This window comes from Oryzias melastigma, linkage group LG12 (assembly GCF_002922805.2).
Source record: "Oryzias melastigma strain HK-1 linkage group LG12, ASM292280v2, whole genome shotgun sequence".
Classification (NCBI taxonomy): Eukaryota; Metazoa; Chordata; class Actinopteri; order Beloniformes; family Adrianichthyidae; genus Oryzias; species Oryzias melastigma.
Window position 1 is genome coordinate 23,286,476 of NC_050523.1, and position 19,297 is coordinate 23,305,772.

Consider the following 19,297-nt stretch of genomic DNA (forward strand, 5'->3'; position numbering starts at 1 on the left):
GTTAAAGAAGGACAAACCCACAATTCTCACTGAAATCACTTGAAACTTACAAAAGTAACAATAAATAAAAATTTATTGAAAATTAAACAATCAAAATCAGCCATCACTTTTGAACTGTTGATTAACATAATTATTTTAAAAACAAACTAATGAAACAGGCCTGGACAAAAATGATGGTACCTCAATGAAAGATTGAAAACTATTTGACCAGAGTGACATGATTAACTCAGGTGTGTCCTTTGATTCACATCACAGGTGATTCCAAACTCATAATCAGTCAGTCTGCCTATGTAAAGGGAGACAAGTGGTCACTCTGCTTTTTGGTGAAAAGGTGTGTACCACACTGAACATGGACAACAGAAAGCGAAGGAGAGAATTGTCCCAGGACACCCAACAAAAAACTATAGACAAACATCTTAAAGGTAAAGGCTATAAGACCGTCTCTAAACAGCTTGAAGTTCCTGTGACAACAGTGGCTCATATTATTCAGAAGTTCAAGACCCACGGGACAGTGGCCAACCTCCCTGGACGTGGCCGCAAATGAAAATTGATGACAAATTGAAGAGACGGATCGTTCGAATTGTATCCAAAGAGCCCAGAACAACCTCCAAAGAAATTAAAGGTGAACTCCAAGGCCAAGGTACATCAGTGTCGGATCGCACCATTCGTCGTTGTTTGAGCCAAAGTGGACTTCATGGGAGACACTTTTCTATCGTCATGTCACCCAGCACTACCTGCTCCTCATTGCTTACAAACGTTTCTCATTTACCTTCCTTCATGTCCCTGTGGACACGTGGAAGTCGGGAATGTTTCTCACTTCTGCACACGCCATGGAGACGCTTTGAGCTGATTTTGAAGTTTGAATCAACGCTTCTGTGAAGCTCACGGACCAAACAATCGTTGATTTCAGTCCGACTGCTGCAGGTCCTGTGTGCTTTCATATTTTCACAGACTCTGCAGGGATATTTCCTTACAGAAAAAGCTCATATCCTGCTGTAAAACATTATCGATGTGTCCCAGTTCCCCAACTCTTCATGCAGCTTTTTTTCCTTTTCAAATTACACCACGTCTACAGGAGTTCGGTGTTTTTCTGTCATTAATTTCAGGAATAAAAAGGCCCCTGTAAGGTATCCCAGTTTCTCGTTTTGCTGGATGTTACAGAAACTCTCTGGAGCCCCGCGGCTGTGTCACACTCCCTGCAGACACGCTCGCTTGCTGGCTCAATTAAAGCCCACAGAAAGTTTGCGGCGTCTATCGGAAGTGTTCCTTTTCTTTTGAATGTGAGTGAGGAAGAGCGGCATGTGCTGCTCAACTTTATACCCTACCAGATTTAGATGTTTCTGCTCTGTAAACGAAAAATGAGAAGGTTGTTTTTTTTAAACAGAATCAGAGATCTTTCAGCTGAAAAGGTCTAGTTTGTTGGTGGAATTGATTTAACTAGTTTGTTGTGCTCAAAATAATTGTCCTCCTCTGCTCTCATTCACTGGAAAGTATTCTGGATGTGAACTTACGGCTGTGAATGGATGAGATTGCAGTTCAGTAAAGGTAAAAATAGACAGTTTTTAGTCTGAAGAACAGAAAATGACGCCTCTTCTCAAGTAGTGCTGCCACAAACGATTTTTTTAATACTCGACTAATTACCCATTATTTTTTCAGATAAGTCGACTAATCGGGTCATGCGCAAACTGGATGTAAAGAACACATATCAACCATCATGAGCTTAAAGGTCACTGAAAATAAAGACAATAAAGATGATACTTTATTAAACTTCCCATTAGTTTCTGGGATTAAAACAAGATTTAATCAAGTGAAAGAGAGATCAGGAATATATTTTTCATCAAACTCATTTTGACAGGTGACCTTTGACCCTACACCAACCATCAATCTCGTTTTGACAGGTGCCCCGCCCCTCAAGATGATTTAACAAATTCATATCATTTTTATATATAAAGGGCATATGGGGTCAAAGGTCACCTGTCAAAATGAGTTTGATGGAAAGTATATTCCTGATCTCTCTAATGAGGTCGGCATCTGAATAAAGGAACTATTTTTCACTAAAAATTAAGTTTTGGTCTCACTGACTCAAATATAAAAAAAATTGTATTTTTTGGTGCTGAATGCTCACAACTTTTTTCAACTTTCCTACATTCTGACTCCATATAATATCAAGTAACTACTAATCGACTATTAAATTGGTCGTTGAGTATTTTAATAGTCGATTAGTCGACTAATCGTGGCGTCCCTATTCTCAATACATTTGCTCTCAGCCTCAGTGGACTGCAGAAAGTCTCTTAAATCCACATGAAAATCAGCAACATTTTGGGATTTCTCAAAAGAAAGCAGAAAGTCATCCAATCATCAAAAGTTTTCATCACTGTTGCTCCGATTTGTTGGGAGCGTCGCTCACACGGGAATACAGCGATCTCCAGAGGGATCGCACATACTAAAGAGGCTATCAGGGAGCAATGAGGCACAGCCAAGGCCAATCTTTAGGAGCAATGTGTTCCAAATGCTCCTCCCTGTATGTGTGTGAGCATCTGATCATTTGGTGAAGGGTTTCTACAAAATTGGATGTTTCTCTCGGTAATTCTCTCCCACCTTCAGCACTTTCCTCAAAAAAAAAGAAAAGTAATAATTGTATTCCAGGAGGCATTTGTGTGGAATGACTCCTCAAAACTCCTGACACTCATCAGTGCTTCTCCTTTGGTCTCCTCAGGTGCTGAAAGGCAGTAAAAAGCTTTCGCTCTCTGTGCGTTCAGTGGGGAGGATTCCTGGCGGATATGTCACCAACCACGTTTACACCTGGGTCGACCCTCAAGGTCGCAGCGTGTCCCCTCCTCCTGACCTGCCTGAGCATCGGAGCGCCACCCTGAGGAGGACTGACAGCCAGCGGCGCAGCAACATGCAGCTCCTGCAGGAGGGAGACGAGAAGAAGGTGAATGTCTAAATCCTACCTTACTTCATCTTCCTAACCACTTATATAAATACGGGACAACACAAATCTGTTTATTCAGTTTGTTTATGTTTTAAATGTGTGACAAAAGTTGGCGAATCCACAAAACTATGTCTCTGACAAGCATTGTTAAATTCAGTATTAACAATAGTAAAGATGAACAGCAGTGCCACTACCTAGTTTTAAATTCTTGTAAACAGAACAAAAATTAAATAATTCAAGTAGCTGCCAGACACATTTGTGCCAGTGACAGCCGGTCTCCCAACCCACGCCCCCTATCTACCTCCAAAGGAACGTCTCACCAAAGGATGACGATTATAACCAGTGTTGGGACTAACGCCGTTTAAGTATAACGGCGTTACTAACGGCGTTATAAATCAAGTAATTTAGTAATCTAACTAATTACTTTCATCCTCGCTGTAACGCCGTTATAGTTACTTCGTGTAAATCGCGGCGCGTTACTTCAAAGTTTGATGATCTTGCTGGAGCTGGGCGCTTCGCACCCGAAAGTTGCTTGTGTAACGCCCCATTTACACAGGACGCGAAAGCGGATATAAACATTACAATTACAACACAAACGTGCACGCGCGAGCACAGTGACACACAAAACAGACAGACACGCACACTTTTTTTTTTTTTCACAGACACGTACACACGCAGATCAACGTGGATAGACTCCGGTGCGGAGTGAGGAGTTTCGGGAGTTAATAAAACGACAACAGAGAGACAGAGAGCAGCTCATCTTAGCAGAAACGGGGTAATATTTATAAAACACACAACACAGACAGACACGAGCGCGCACAGATCAACGCAGTGAGCAGACTCCGGAGCGAGTGGGCGGGGCTGCGGGATTTTGGGAGAGAAAAAAGAGATGCAGAGAGCTGCTCCTCTTAGCAGAAATATGGGTTAATAATTGTAGTTTATTAATTTATTATTGTTTTGCACTTTCAGTTTTTTAAGCCATTTTGTTTAATTATAGTTGTAGGTAAGATACTTGAAGTATGTTAATAGTTGAAACGTTTACCTTTTTTGTGTGAAGTTACATTTTTTATATACCACTTGTTGCAGTGTTTTGTGTGATAATTCTGACAAATAAATATTGAAAATTCTTTCCCTAAACCCTCTCTCATGTGTATCCTAAACTTAGACAATATGACTCCATTGGAAAACTATACCAGTATACTATTGTCAGTTATCATCTATTATTGAATGTAAATTATTTTTTTTATTTGTAACGCAGGAAAAAATACAAAATATTACCATATTTAAAGAGTAATTTAAAACGAGTTACTTTGCCAAGTAACTAATTACTTTGAAGATGCAGTAATTGAGTTACTAACTCAATTACTTTTTGGGAGAAGTAACTAGTAACTATAACTAATTACTTTTTTGAAGTGAGATGCCCAACACTGATTATAACGTTTTACAGCCTCTTCAAATGAAAATAAAAGATCCATCTTGGTGAGAAGCCATAGAGAACCAATCGCAGGACTAAATGTCACGAAATATCACAATATCGATAGTTTGGCTGATATGAAGATTGTTGAAATAATTGATTAATTAGTTTAGTTTAATCATATATCACCAATTCACAACCAAGATGTCACAAAAGAGCAAAAAAAAAACTTTGAACTAAACAAACAATAACTACTGTTGTTATGAAACTGGTAAACCAGCTTCACTTTTATGGCACCTTTCATTTGCAGAGGTGCTTGACATGGAGAAAAAGCTTTGTGATTGTTCAGAAAAACACCTGGCAAACCAATAAGAGGGAAAGATGCACCAGAAAGAGGAAAGTTTTAAGTATGGTGGTAAGGGGTCAAACGGAAATGAAAACATCTGAACCTATCATGAAGCTGCTTCCTCCTGGTTTTCACCCCAACTGGTTCAAAGTGTATCTCATGCATTTGAAAGTGACCAACAGATACCATTCAGAAGTCCTGCTGTTTTTGAACATGAGTAATTAAGTTGTAAGGTAACAATTGTAGTGAAGTAAACCAACTTAATCCTTATTTAACTATTAAACAGTTGAAGGACAGTACATATCTCAAGTCGAGTTAAAACATTTAATCAGTCTTTTGTGCGTGCCACAGAAAATCTTTTTTTAAACAATATTTACTTTGTGTCGAGAAATACAGTGACAGACACCTAACTAGCTCTGATTCTTTTTTTGAGTTGGATTTATGTATTTTTGGCAGAGCTCTGCCACAACAGTAAAATAAACTTTGTTTTAAATCACTGCTGACATAATACTACCTGCTACTACAGTGGAAAATTGAGCTGATTCTATGTGACACGAGGTGTATTTTAGTTTGAAAGGAACTTACGTGAACTTCTGTCAAAAGATATAAACTGTTTCATAGTTTGAGTATTTTCTCTGTATATTTATGTTTTTAAGGCAAAAAAAAGGTTAATTTGTATTTATCATATGGTAACGTTTACATAAATACAAATCTGTTTCTTATTTTTCTTTTTATATCATTCTATGTTAAACTTAAATGACAGAAAGTAAAAAAACTAAAAGGATACTAAGTAAAAAGCCCAGTCATACCGCCTTAAATCAAAGCTTTACCCTTCACCACCTTAAAACCTTCAGGGACGCGCTGTCAAAGTTGTTTAAGCGATTTATTACAGCCGAGCATTTTCTCTGAGCCGCTCTCTAATGCAGACTGCAGTGTGAACCGTGCTGCGCTGCTCTGTTTTACATTCTGTCTCTGACACATTTTAATATTTCAACATTTTTAACATCCCCAAAGACCGCTTTAATGTCCATGTGACACGTCTGCATGAGATGGACTGAAGAATGGCAGCTGCAGAAACACGGAGAAAATTCTGATTCTGATCCGCCTCCTGGACCCAGTGTTGGGAATGTCATTTGGGAATATTCATGACTTGGTGAGGAGAGCGTCTCCACCAGCAGGCTGGCCTCACTCTGCACAGATGTTTTCTGCGCTCTCAGTTTGGCAGATGTTTTAAAGGCACCAACAAGCTTCCATTTCCTGCTGTTGCATCATTTGAATTTTTCCAGCAGCCAGCAAGATATAATCTTCTGCTATGAGTCCAGTTTGCATGTAAACATTCTGTGGTCCCAAAAATACAAACTGTTTCTTAGACAGGTAGGAAGGGAAATAATTGTGGGAGTGGAAGGGGTTCATTATACTCTGCAAGAAACTGCCTGAAATGTGGAAATTCTCAGAGGTTTTCACCCTTCTGGCCCCCCTTTGACCCCAAACAGGAAGAAAGCAGGCTTAAAAGATACATACATAGTATAAATGGGTCTTTTTTTTTTTTCCAAAAATCAAACTTTTTTTTTTTTAATCAGGACAAAGAAGTCTAAAAGTAGTTTTAGTGCTGTGGTGGTTTTCAAAAGCGTTTAAATGCTCGGTCCAACTTCTACCTCTTTCTCCACTTTCACTGTGTTAACATTGACTGTATATAGAGAACTGGACTGTGTGGAAGATGCCCGACTTTGGACATGGTGTAGAGCAGGGGTGTCAAACTCAATCACACAGGGGGCCAAAATCCGAATCACACCTTAGATCGCGGACCGAACAGGATAAACTTTTATTGAACACTCTTAAACTACATTTTTAAAACTTTAAAAAACCTTTTAACATAATAATGAATAATATAAAGGCAGGAATATTATCCCAGAATATGGCTGCCACGATTAGTCGACTAAACGATGACTAATCGACTATTAAAATAGTAGAAAACTAATTTAATTATTGATTAGTCATTACTTTATATAACATGGCGTTAAGAGTGTAGAAAAGTTGAAACTTATAATATCATTCTGCTAGCTTTTTGGAGTTTAGCTAATATTTCAGCTGCTTGCTAGCTATTTTAGCTCATTTAGTATTTTAGGCTAATTTGGCGTTTAACTAATATTTTGGCTGGCTTTCAGCTTCAGCGTTTTTAGCTATCAACTTCAGATAATCCTCCTAGGTAATGCTTTATATCTAGTTTTTAGTTAGTTTAAAGCTAATGATGGTTAAGATGTGTGCTTTACATCCAGTTTGGCCATAACCTGATTAGTCGACTAATCAGAGAAAATAATTGGTGATTAGTCGACTATTAAAATAACTGTTTGTGGCAGCACTATTCCAGAATAAATCAACTTAAACCTTAAATGACTTTCAATTTTTTACTCTCCATAAACATATATTTTGTCATAATTATATAAGTTAGAAATAAGTGCAATATAACATCAGGCCATTAATGACTATAAAATAAAATGACCTGGAGGGCCGGACAGAATGAAACTACAAACACTAAAGTGAACGTAAAGCAGCTGATGTGACCACAGACTACAACCTCTGGGGATCTCCACTCTGAAGGAAACACAACCTAAAGAAACAAAATCAAACATTTAAAGCAGTAAACATGAGAAAAGCAACACGAACACAAATTCTAAACCTTAGATGTAGATCTTCTCAGAACACGACGTCCTTTTGGACATAGCTATCAAGAAGACAGTTAAAAAGAAGACGGCAGGCTTAACCACAATCCGTCCAGACTGGTTAAAAACTGGCAGATTGAATGTGATTATGTGTCAACATCTGTGAAGACTCTGAGTTCAGGATCAATAGGACTAACTAGAATCACTGCCATGATGTTCTTGTGTTCTTTACTGGTACTGTTGGGAACAGACTGATCACTGTTGCAGAATCAAAAGCATCACCTTTGCAGTGCGTTACTCTAAGCATTGGTCATAAACTGTCAAAAGGTTCTCCATGAAAATAGACTCCGTTATTCCTCAGACTGGAATCTAAATCCAAAACAAGGACAGAAATTCCCAGATTCCTGATGGTGAAACGCCGTCGCCTGCACAAAGAGCCCATTTAAATGTCACCTCCGAGTCCATCACTTACAAAAACAGACTTGATGGGACTTCTTTACAGAGAAAAAGCAATGAACTGATTCCATCATAATGACTGATGCTAACACTGCAGCCCTCAGAGCTGCGATGTGGAGCCAATAAAAGATGGCTTTGCTAATTAAAACTTCTCTCAGTGTCCTGCATAAATGTCAGAGAACCTAAATGCCTTCGCTCTCCCAGGGGTGAATAAAGGTGATTGGCTTTCCTCCAGCAGCTTTTATTAGAAACGGGGGCGGCACAATAAGCAGCTGAGAAAAGGAGGCCTGAGCTCCGGATGTTTCATACACACATGAAGCCGGGAATGTCACATAGAAATGTTTCATCTTCTTGACATGTTCATTCTTGACGAAACACACATTCGGATTACAGATCAGCGTTGAAGATTCCTTTTGAAACGTGCTGGTGAGATGACAGGTGTGGCGATTTTAGTGTTTGTGGATGAGGAGGAAGCAAAAGTTTATGACTGCACAGCTGTTTTTAATGTTCGTATTTATTTACATTATTTATGAATGACGTTTGGTTGGTTTTAATTTTTCTCCTTTTTGTATTTTATGTTTGTTTTTAATTGTAAAGCACTCTAAGCTGCAACGCATGAAAATAACTTTTAATAAATAAAGATTGATCGATAAGTTCAGTTTATTGCACAATAACCAAAGAAAGTCAGATTAAACTGGACTTTCTTTCTGTTCTGCCAAATATCTATAAGAAATGTGAACATTTTTTTAAAATTAATATTAATCACCACTGAAATTACTGGAGGTGAAATGAATGATGCTGTTCAGTGGTAGAAGATTCACTATAAATAGCAAACTAATGAAAAAGTAAAACGTTGAGTTTTACATGCAATAAAGCATCATCACAGAATCAACTAACCATAAGTTACTCAGGTTCTGTCTCATAACACAACAAAAAAATATTTAAAAAAACCAAAGGCATATTTATTTATTATTTATGAATAGTTGTGAAGTTCTTAGAAATATTTAGGATATTTCGTTCTGATGTATCCAATCCTACTGCTGTAGGTGTGACGTTCCACAAATGCAGATCTTGTTTTTTAAACAGTTCAATACTATTTCAATACTTTCTTTGTGAAGTCTGAAAGGGAATTCCTTCATGATTGTGTCCTTCAGTTGTAGAAAAGTGCAGATTTATTCCTGTTGAGTCAAAATATAAAGAAGAGTTTGGAAAATGAGCATCTTAGATACGGCTGGGGGCTGTAGCATTGCTAACTTTTCTTTTATCTCTTGTTTTTTTCTCTCAGTCTAATCGTAATTTTTCCTGGTATTGGTGCATTTACTGGGCAGTTAGGGAGGGGAGGGATGCCTGGCTGTTTGCTGCCTGCTTAATGAAACGTTTAAGCTGGGTTGTTTCTTGCTAATTGATGTCTCAGTTACTGCGCAAAATAAAATCCTCCTCCAACCTTTTTCCTTCCTCTTTCCTTCTCTTATTTTGAAGTCCCAGTGAGCCCAAACTGACTGGGGGGGGTTCTTTACGTCTCTCCATCTCTGATCTTTTCTGCTGTTTTCATTTGATTTTCTGTTACATTCATTTACCCATCCATGATGCTCAGGTCTGTTTAATGCTAGCTGATTAGCATGTGGGGCTAATAGCTGTGGGGTAAACAAAGGTGTGTTTTAAATGCTGGAACAAACTTATGTTACAGTTTATACACCCACAATAATAATGCAAGAAGTATCCTAAGCTTGTATTTTATACAGTATATTATAGGATAATGAAATGAAAAGCAAATATAAGACCATGTACATGTAGTGTAGGAAGTAAACTAACTGAATACTTCTTCAGACTAAATTGGAAAACTTTCATTTTACAATATATAGATCAAGTCAAGGCCCGGGGGCCGGATTCGGCCCTCTGGGTAATTCTATCCGGCCCTCCAGATCATTTTATTTTATTGTTATTAATGGTCCGATGTTATCTTGCGCTTATTTCTAACTTGTATAATTTTGACAAAATGTGTTCTTATGGAGAGTAAAATACTGAAAGTTATTTAATATTTAAGTTGATTTAATTATGGAATAATATTCCTACATTTTTATTATTCATAATAAAAATGTGATTTTGGCTTAGTATCCTCTGTTCACTGTGTAAGAGAACTGGACTGAGTGACCCCTCCCTCCTCGCATTCCAAACAGGAAGTACCCGCTGGTTCCAAGAAGCCCAAATCCCATAGACTTCTATAGAGACATAAACGGCTAATACTGTCATTGTATTGGTCACAATAATCATTCCTGGTCTGATACATTTAAACATGTTCTTGACAATCCAATTTGGTCCACGTTATTTTTCTGCAGTTCAAGTTTTACAGGTTATAAACTGACCAATCAGACGCCTCAATAAAAGAAGGTGTTGCCTGCCGGCCCCCATATCCTGCATTCAAAACATTTGATTGACCGATTTTCCTGAGACGCTTTTCAAGTGGTAGTGGTGTGGACTTCAAAGAAGTTCACTCCTGATTGACCATGAGCGGTTGCTATAGAAACGTTGACTCAGACTGACGGACGAGTTATTGCTCGTTTGGCTCCAACATGGCGATGTTTCAATCATGAAAAAATGTCACCTGAATGGACTTCATTTGCGTGGAGCCAGAAGTAAGCAGTTTTCTATGGATGACATCAAACTCACTCAGTCCAGTTCTTATATACAGTCACTAGTATTGCCAAATTATTTCTATTATAAAAGTTAAATTGTAACTTCATATTTTTACAATGTGAACCAAGTTTTAGTTTTGATGTTTTTTTGTTTTTTTCATTTAATTATTTACATACTGAGTTAAAAAGCCCTCCCTTGGTTGATTGTACGCTTTTAATCGTATTTTTAAATTCAACCTTTTTTAATCTTCTCGTGAGCTGGATTGGTGCATTGCTGTTGGTTTTGTTAAGCACTACAGAAAAAACAAAGTATAAAAAGCCCCACAGAAAAAAATGGCCGATTGATTTTCTGTTTGCACTCTGACATCAGATCACTTCAAGTGAGTGAAAAGCTGAAGGGAGAAGGAAACGGCAGAGAAATGAGGGGCGCTGCTGACGACCTGGGGCAATAGACAAAGAGGGCATTAAATGTGGGGAATGGTAGCCTGTGGGTGATAAAAACTGTGGTTTGATCAGACAAATGAAGCCTCCCTGAACCCTGTGTCCTTTTCCAGAGTGTAAATACTGAGCCGCGAGACAGCAGCGGGGCGCCGTTTCCCACAGCTGTGTGATTTTACATAATTTATCATGTCTGATGTTGCTTTAGCACAGGAAATTATGCCGTTTAAGTCGAGAGAACACAACAAAACAGCTCTGAGCTCTGCAAGCTTCTCCTGAACCCAATGATCGGGCTGCACTCGAGCGAGGGAAAGGGAGGGGGGCAATGAAGGTCGTTCTAAGACGCCGTGGTTACTGGCTTTGTCCAGGTCACTTCTTATTACACATGTCATGCACTTTCCCAGGTCCTCGTTAAATTCTTTGAGATGTGTCAGGTCGGCTTTGCTGTTTGATGCATCATCATTTACTTTGTAAATTCACATCTGACATATACAAAACAAAGGCAAAGGAGTGGGGGCTTTCATTAATCAGTGACTTTGCCTTTAATGGCTTCAGTCCTTCAGACAATGGATAAATTATCTGCAAAGGATTACATCTTGATCAGCGGGTCCTTGCAGAGGTGACTGTCACGGCCTTAGGAGAGCAGGGACAGCAAAGAAAAATGTGTAAGAGTAACCGAGCTGTGGACAGGTGAAAGTGAAAGGCCAACAAGTTCAAAGTAAATCAACTCAAATTAAAAGTATAGGTTGCACCAGATCCATTATTTTTGAACATATGTCATATATAAGGCCCATTGGGCAAAACGACGTCAGTCAGTCAGACTTAATCAATTACATTCAAAAACTTTAGAATTTGGCCCAATCTGAATTCTTACCCTCTCCCTACCCCTCCATTTGAAGGGGCTAGTGAAGTACAAGTAGTGGTGTCCGAAATATATTTTTTAATATCCTCCCCTCCACACGTAGAGATACAGACCCCTCCCTCGCTAAAGGGTTCCACGTTTGGCTGTGCCGCGGAGGAGAAGAGATTTTCTTCCCTTTGATGTGTTCTGAATCACAGAAGTTCACATTTAAATGTAAGTAATGACTTTGTTGTAGCATGACATTTTTATAGTGATAAACCACTGTCGTCGTGTACATTCAAGCACTGGAAGCTCTGCACTAATACTAGCTAACCGGCGACTATTGGTGACGTCATTAAGTGAAAGTGGCGTCCAAAATCGAATACACCATTTTTTCACAACTTTTCGTTTGGAGGGCTAAATGAAGGTGTAGGGGGAAGGGAAGAATTTGGGATTTGTTTGCAGCACGCTACACGTTAGCCACTTTAGAAGCGTTAGCTGTGTTAGCATGTTTTCAATACTTGGAACTCCCAACCTTTTTTGTAACACAGAAAAAAACAGACTGATAAAACAAATGTCATTGTGACTTCTCTAACTACCAACTTTGTAAGTAACACGTTGAAAAAAGTACAGTCTGACATGTTACTCATAATGACTGTAACTCCCAACTTTGTTAGTAATGCTTAAAAAAACAGAATGATAACGCTAAAACAAACATTACTGTGACTACACTGATATTCATCTCTGTTACTAACACGTAAAACAACAAAGTTTGACACCGCAACATGTTAGCTTGTCAACCTCGTTTGCAAATCATAAAAAAAGACATTTTGACAGAGCGCCGTGTAACTCTCAAAATTGCTTTGACATTAGGAGAGATTAGGAGAAAGGGAGCAAACTATTTTCTGGTGGACAAAGAGAGCAGACTATTTTCTGGTGAAGAAAGGGAGCAGACTATTTCCTGGTAGAGAAAGGGAACAGACTATTTCCTGTAAGAAAATGGAAGCAGACTATTTTCTGGTGGACTAAGGGAGCTGACTATTTCCTGGTGAAGAAAGGGAGCAGACTATTTCCTTGTAGAAATTGCGAGCGATGAATTGGGAGAACTGGTTTAACATAGATTATTGAGCATAGACGGGAAAGTACGCGCGTCTCCAGGAAAATGATCCACATTAAAGCAGACAAAAGATTTTTGATACAGAGATTAATCAGAACAATGTTTTCATCATTTTACTAAATTCTGAAATGTTCATCTGGTGTTTTCTGCATTTTTTGATCAAATTTCACCCCAAAATGAACCCATTAGCCATCACTATTCTGTTTGTGCCAAATTTTGGTGATAATACACCCGGGTTGCACAGTATGTACATCAACATATATTTTTTGCAAAATTGTTTTTTTTTTTTTGTGGGTGACACACAGATGTGGGCAGTTCTAGGATGTTGTCATGAAATTGGCAGCACCCTCATGGAGTGAAAGGCGGATAGATCAAGTTGATTTACTTCTGGATATGAAATGAGTTTTAAAAATTACTCATTTTTCATGAATAATTTGTTTTCTACAGGTAATGCATGATCATATTTATGAATATAGTTTACTCTGAAAGACTTTAGAAAACTTTAGGTATGGCCCCTTTAAGGCTTTTAAAATGTTTTTCAGTGTGTCAAATACGGTGACCTAAATAAAGCCTTGAGGACGTCCAAACCTGCAGCTTTAACTCAGGTGTTACCCTGACAAATATCCTAAAGACATAAAACTGTAACACAAACTTCTGCTTAGAGGAGTGATGTTTGAGTAGCAGTCAAAGTCTTGATCCAGCAGTTTTATCTTTAGCTGCTGTGGTTTTTGGGTTTCTGTTGCCTTCTCATCTGAGAAGTGAAAATATTTTTAACTTCTGTTTTTCTGACCTTTAACTAAACTGATTGAATGGAAGTGTTTCCCAGCAGGTTGGTTTATAACCCCCACTGCTTCATAAACAAATCAGAGGTGTTGACCTGTTTTCTGCCTTCTTCAACAGGTCAATTTGGTTCTGGATGACGGCCGGTCTCTGGGGCTCATGATTAGGGGCGGAGCTGAATATGCGCTGGGGATTTACATCACCGGCGTGGACAAAGGGTCAGCAGCAGAGTGCGGCGGACTCAAGGTAAGGCCTCCCTTCACTGCTGAAAGACGCTTCACACGTTTTCCATCAGGTGGTCCTGAAGTTCCTCTCGGCAGAGAAGAAACCACTTCAGGCTGAGGACATGATTTCGAGGAAACTGTTTTCTTTAAAGCCTATCTCTCTCTTTTATACTTTACCATGTGTGCTGTGTTACAATCGTGTTCACTAATGTTTAGTGTTTAATGTTTAGTCCTCTCAGCTGGATGTTTGCTCTTGAAGAGTTCATCCAGGTGATGTCAGGTACATTTCAGGCCTGTGGTGTCGGTAGATCTCAGATAGCCGAACACTCCTCAGCTCTAAATAACATTTAATGTGGTTTTATTTTTGGTAATAGCTTTATTCTATTCTATGCTGTTTGATGTGAAGCTTCTTCAGCATCAGGTCTTTTTAAATGAAGCTCTCTGAAGTCTGGACCAATAGAAAAAGTGCCACAAGCTTGTTGTTAAATGCCACTTCCATGTGCTGGAGGAGGCGGCGGGTGCGTTCTCCGAGAAGCCAGCGCTGAAGTCATGAATAAATTATTTTCTTAAGGGATGTTAATAAGCTGGAATTATTTAGCATTTAAACAAAAGCGACTCAGTCTTTGTTTCGTCGTGGTGAAGGCGAAGGCCAGCACTCAGACGACAGAAGGATGGAGTCGCTAACATCTGTGACTGCTGCAGAGCTCTGTGGAAAATCTCTTATTGTGTTTGCATGTACAAACCATCGCACCATGAAGAGGTTATCCTAACCGCAGTCAGCTGAACATCAACTAAACGCTTTGTTTACTCTTTAGAGAAGCTTTGAAATACACAATCATGATCTGGTGAAGTTCTGATTGATATGCAGAAGCGTGTAAATGCACATTCATCTTTATAGGAAAAACTAAAGGAGAAAGAACCGATGTCTTTGAAAAATTCAGTCATCTGATAAACTGACTAAAATCTCAAAAACCCACTCCAAAGAAACTTGTATTTTTGGTGTTTTGATCATAATATTTTGGCATTTTTCTGGTACTTTTGAGACTAATATTTCTTCATATTTCTTTTCAAATTGCCGTGAATTAGGAGCGGACAAAAAAAAAAAAGTCTAGAGAAAAAAAGCTTATTTGTGACCTCTGAGCAGACGAAAAGCTCCCTGCTGATGCATCCACTTGCAGACAAATAGGTCCATGTACGTCTGTGTTTTCCTCGTCTGAAACTGTACCACTGGATAGCTCTCATATTGCTCGCCATTTTTGTTGCACCTATAGTGTTAGGTTGTAAGGGGCTGTAAGTTATGGCAAGCCAAAAGGTCAATAATCGCCAGGAAAAGTGCCGTAAAAAATGGCGCCATGAAAACGCCGCTTTTAGTGCAAGTTTTAAAAGTAGCCCGTAAATTACACCGTTATGTGTTGTCCAAAACGGGTGTAAAAAGCAGAGTTTTATGGTGGATAAACCGAAAGTGCCGTTCTAGCGCGTTCAAAACGACATATTGTTGTGTTACATACGTGCGTCAAATACACAGTTTTGCTTGAATAAAGTGGCTACGGCCTTAGATTTTTAGCATGTAGATGAAGTATTAGCGAAATTCCAAATTAGCCTAAATTACCACATGAAAGCTCGTTTTTGTTAAGAACCACGTAATTTCAGAAGTCTCACGTCATGATCTGCAGCTCCAGTAATGATAACAATCCTGTTCCCAAGCTCCACCCCTGTGACTGGATTTCACATTTTGGCTGTGGGCGGAGTCAGCCTCCAACTTCCCTGTTTGGTTACCCTTTAAGAGAAAAAAAGAAAAAGAGAATCCAACTAAACTGCAGCCTTGATATTAGAAATGTGCAAGAATTTTGCCAATATTATGTCAAGTGAAATGAGTCCAGGAAACGATACTTTTTTTTATTCATTGTGTGAGCTAATGAATAAATCTGTAACCTTTTGTGCTTGGTCTCTTTTTTATTGTTGAGGAAATGATGGTGGTAAAATGGCAGTGAGTCTTCTGAGGTTGAATTTAGGATCATTTATCATCAAATGATTAAGTATCTTTTTATTAGGGGTAGGAGGAACATTTTCTCTTCATTTTTTAAAATGCTCTCGAGTTATGGTTCTGTTGAGCCCGTCTCTTGTGTTTGACCTTTTTGAAAGTATTTTTCTTATTTCCGATCTTGCTTTACGTTTGATTTTTATTACAATAATCATGGCTCTAAAGTTCAAAAGTTTCTCTGAAAAGTAAAGCAAATGGGATCAACTTAAACAACACAAAAACACTAAAAGGTGGAGTTGGATGAGCACAACTCTTCCCTGCACGTCCACTCTTCTGTCAGAAAAAGTGACTTTTCCTGCATTTACGAAAAATTCCTTTAAAGTTTGCACCAGCAAGGTGATTTAAAGAGGTTTGGGCCACTTTCTGTGAAGATGTTTTTTATTTTTTTATTTTTTTGAACGTCTCTGCAGAAGAAAGACAAACCTGAAAAACACAGAGCTCTCAAAAGAAAATAACATTCCTCCAAAAATGGTCAAGAATCTTTTTGACACGAAAAACAAAACCTGCCAAACACTAAAAACCCTCCAGTGAGCTCGTGAAGAATGGCTCAAGATCACTAAAGGTTTTAACAGTCAGGAGAGAAGATTACAGTTACACTCTGCTGCAGCTGGTTTGGAGTAACATTTACACACAGGCTTGTTTTTGTCACCGTGACATGGCGGCAGCAGGAGTGAGGAGCACAGGTGTCCTTCGTCCTGAGCTCTGTCTCCTTTCTCTCAGAGATCCGTCCTCGCCGGTCTCTATCACAGCTGAACAGCCTTGAAATATTCCCGACTCTCCAAGAGAGCACAACGACCTGCAGCTAAAGCTTCTTCTCCTTTTCAGACGGAGATTCTGCAGCTTTTTAAAGCCCTGATGTCAGAATCAATCCGTGATAAAGATTATCTGCAGATTTTGAGGATGGAACCTTTTACTGGAGGAAATAAGCAGCATCGTTTAGAACTTTGGTGCTGCTGTGGATCCAAACACCTCCAGGGATTGATGAAGACTCCAGAGGAACTGTAACTATGGTAGAACATTTCAAACTAAAAGCTGGGTCAGATGAACTTGATGCAGTGAACAGATCTGCTTTTATTTTGAAAAGATCAACAAAGGAGAAATGATTCATTGAAAATGTTATTCCTCTTTATAGACTTTAAAGTTTTTTTTTTCTTTTTCATGTAACTCCACAAAATGATTAAATAAGTCTCCATTTAATATCTCTGCCCTCTAAAAAGTTTTTAGGTTTTAAAGGAATCAAAAATATTTGTTTTCTGTAGCTCAAAATCCATTTAACTTACGGTTTCTACAAAATAAAACATTGATTATGATAAATGTGGCTTTTTATTTCTTACGCTGGGTTCACACCTGACACTGAAGCACCGCAAAGTGGAATACTCGTGGAATCCGCTTCACCTCCAGATCACACCAGGCGCGTATTTTTTCGCTACGGTCGACAGAAGCTTCTGCTCAGCTGTGGTTATTTACAGCTTCTACATTAATTTAACATCGTCCATCTTGACTTGTCACCATCTTCTCTCTGCCTCTCTCTTATTGATTGTGTTTTTAGACACCCAAAACCACATGCCGTACTCGGCCCACTACGTTGATCTGTGTTTTTTCAGTCACATGACTCCTCTGGTTCGTCACAAAACTCTGACAACTGAAGATGTTTGTATGAAAGTTTTACTTCCAAAGCTGCTGCGGGAGATACATGAATTTTCCAGGAGAGGAGCGCAGTTTTATAGCATGTCAGCCTGTCCGCTACACACACAGACACTCCCAGCGAGCCTGCATGGAGAAATGGCATCAGCTGACTCAGAAGCGGCTTGGAAATATCCTGGTAATCGTGGAGGATAATTATTATCCAGAGCAGGTGTTTATTATAGATGAAACTAGAAATTTCTGGATAGAGATGCGCTCTCGCACTTTAGTGATGCAGGAGGTAGCACACGCTTTTTAAGGCACAGGGACAGAGTGAAAAGTTCACAGTTTATTGTTCTGGATTAAAAAAAAAACTCTATATGTAGAGTAATACTCCAATGTCCTTTAATTGTTTATAAAGCATGATCAGAAGTGGTTTTGATGAGTATGGATGCGATGTGAACCAGGTTTAAGATTTTTCCCATTCAATTTTCTTTCTTTTAATGTTTTTCATTGAGAGTCAATAAAACTAAAAGTGATGGACCAATGTTGAAGAAACCTTAATATTTGTGGAATAAAAGTAAAAATAAAAACAAAGTGCAGTCATTTTTAAAGAAGACAGACTGACAATCACCATAGTTTTACGGTTTAAAGCCTCTTTGAGAACAAGAACCAGGTTATCGTTTGTGGATGCCGTGTGCTTCCTCCGTTCTGGTGCCGCCTGAGTGCACAGCGGCTCTGCTGCAGGAGCCAAATGCCAGCTGCTGTCCTGACAGATTTAGGGTGCGATCAGAAAGAATAGACAAGAAAAAAACAGAATAGCTTCCACATTCCGCAGACGTGAGGCAGGCTGGCTCAGGCAGTGCAGGGGGGGCAGAAAAAATGTGTTATGTCCAGAACTATTACAAGGAGTTGGAGATTTTCAGGTGCAAAATACAGTTTATGTCTCCAAGGAGCTAATTACTTTAAGTTCCCCTTCCAGCCTGCGTTAGCTGTGTGGTCCCCCAGCAATCAGAGAGTCCTGACTGAGATCTCTGTGCAGAAAACCCCCCATCAGATCCAGCATAGACGACCCACGTATGGAACATTACCGCCGTCTCGTCAGGTTCTGGTGGAAAAGGATCAGACACTTAAAGCCCGATGACGTCCCTGTTTCTGTGTTTGAACTTACAATGAGGCCCCCCCGCTGGCTAAAGAAGGCAGGAGTTCAGCTCTCAGCAGAGGGAGGACTGGCCTCTGCTGGCACGCTTTGTCTCCTGGAAGGACATGAGAACCAGGGTCATTTCCCTTCGGAGGCAAAGTTTGTTCTGGCGTCAATGAACGTCAAATTGGACTCATCAGCAGGTAAAATTCAACTACTCTTCTTTTTTAATTATAATTTGGTCTGGAATATAAGTTGCAGATGCAAAAAAAGCATAATAAAGAATAAAAAAAATAATATTTAAGTCGCACTTTTGGAAGAAATGTTTTTAACCAAACAAAAGAACAAGGACGGTTTAAATGAGTATAAGTATAAATGAGTGTAATAAAAACAACAGATACAAGCAGAATCAAAACAGTAAAACTCACCAGTAGAGCAGAGTCTCATGTTGTGAATGTCAATCGGAGGATGTTGGTTCGTTGTTAGCTTCGGCTAACACAGAGAAACATTGTGTACAGACAGTCCACTAACAAGAGGATAATCTCTTTACCTTATAACCTGAGGCTGCATGGTCTAATCAAATAACATATTTAAATGGTGACACTGAACATGAAAATCTTAACTTACTTTCTTGATCGTTCTCCAATT

General features: G+C 39.0%; 1 protein-coding gene across 1 annotated transcript in view; it reads left to right on the forward strand.

The window, feature by feature from the left end:
- whrna (whirlin a) overlaps positions 1-19,297 on the forward strand; it is a gene marked incomplete in the record, with an annotated part of 201,423 nt that overhangs the window by 95,648 nt on the left and 86,478 nt on the right. The window contains 2 exon segments of the mRNA XM_024299665.2: positions 2,717-2,935; positions 13,741-13,866. Of these exon segments, the coding sequence (XP_024155433.1) occupies positions 2,717-2,935; positions 13,741-13,866 (345 nt within the window).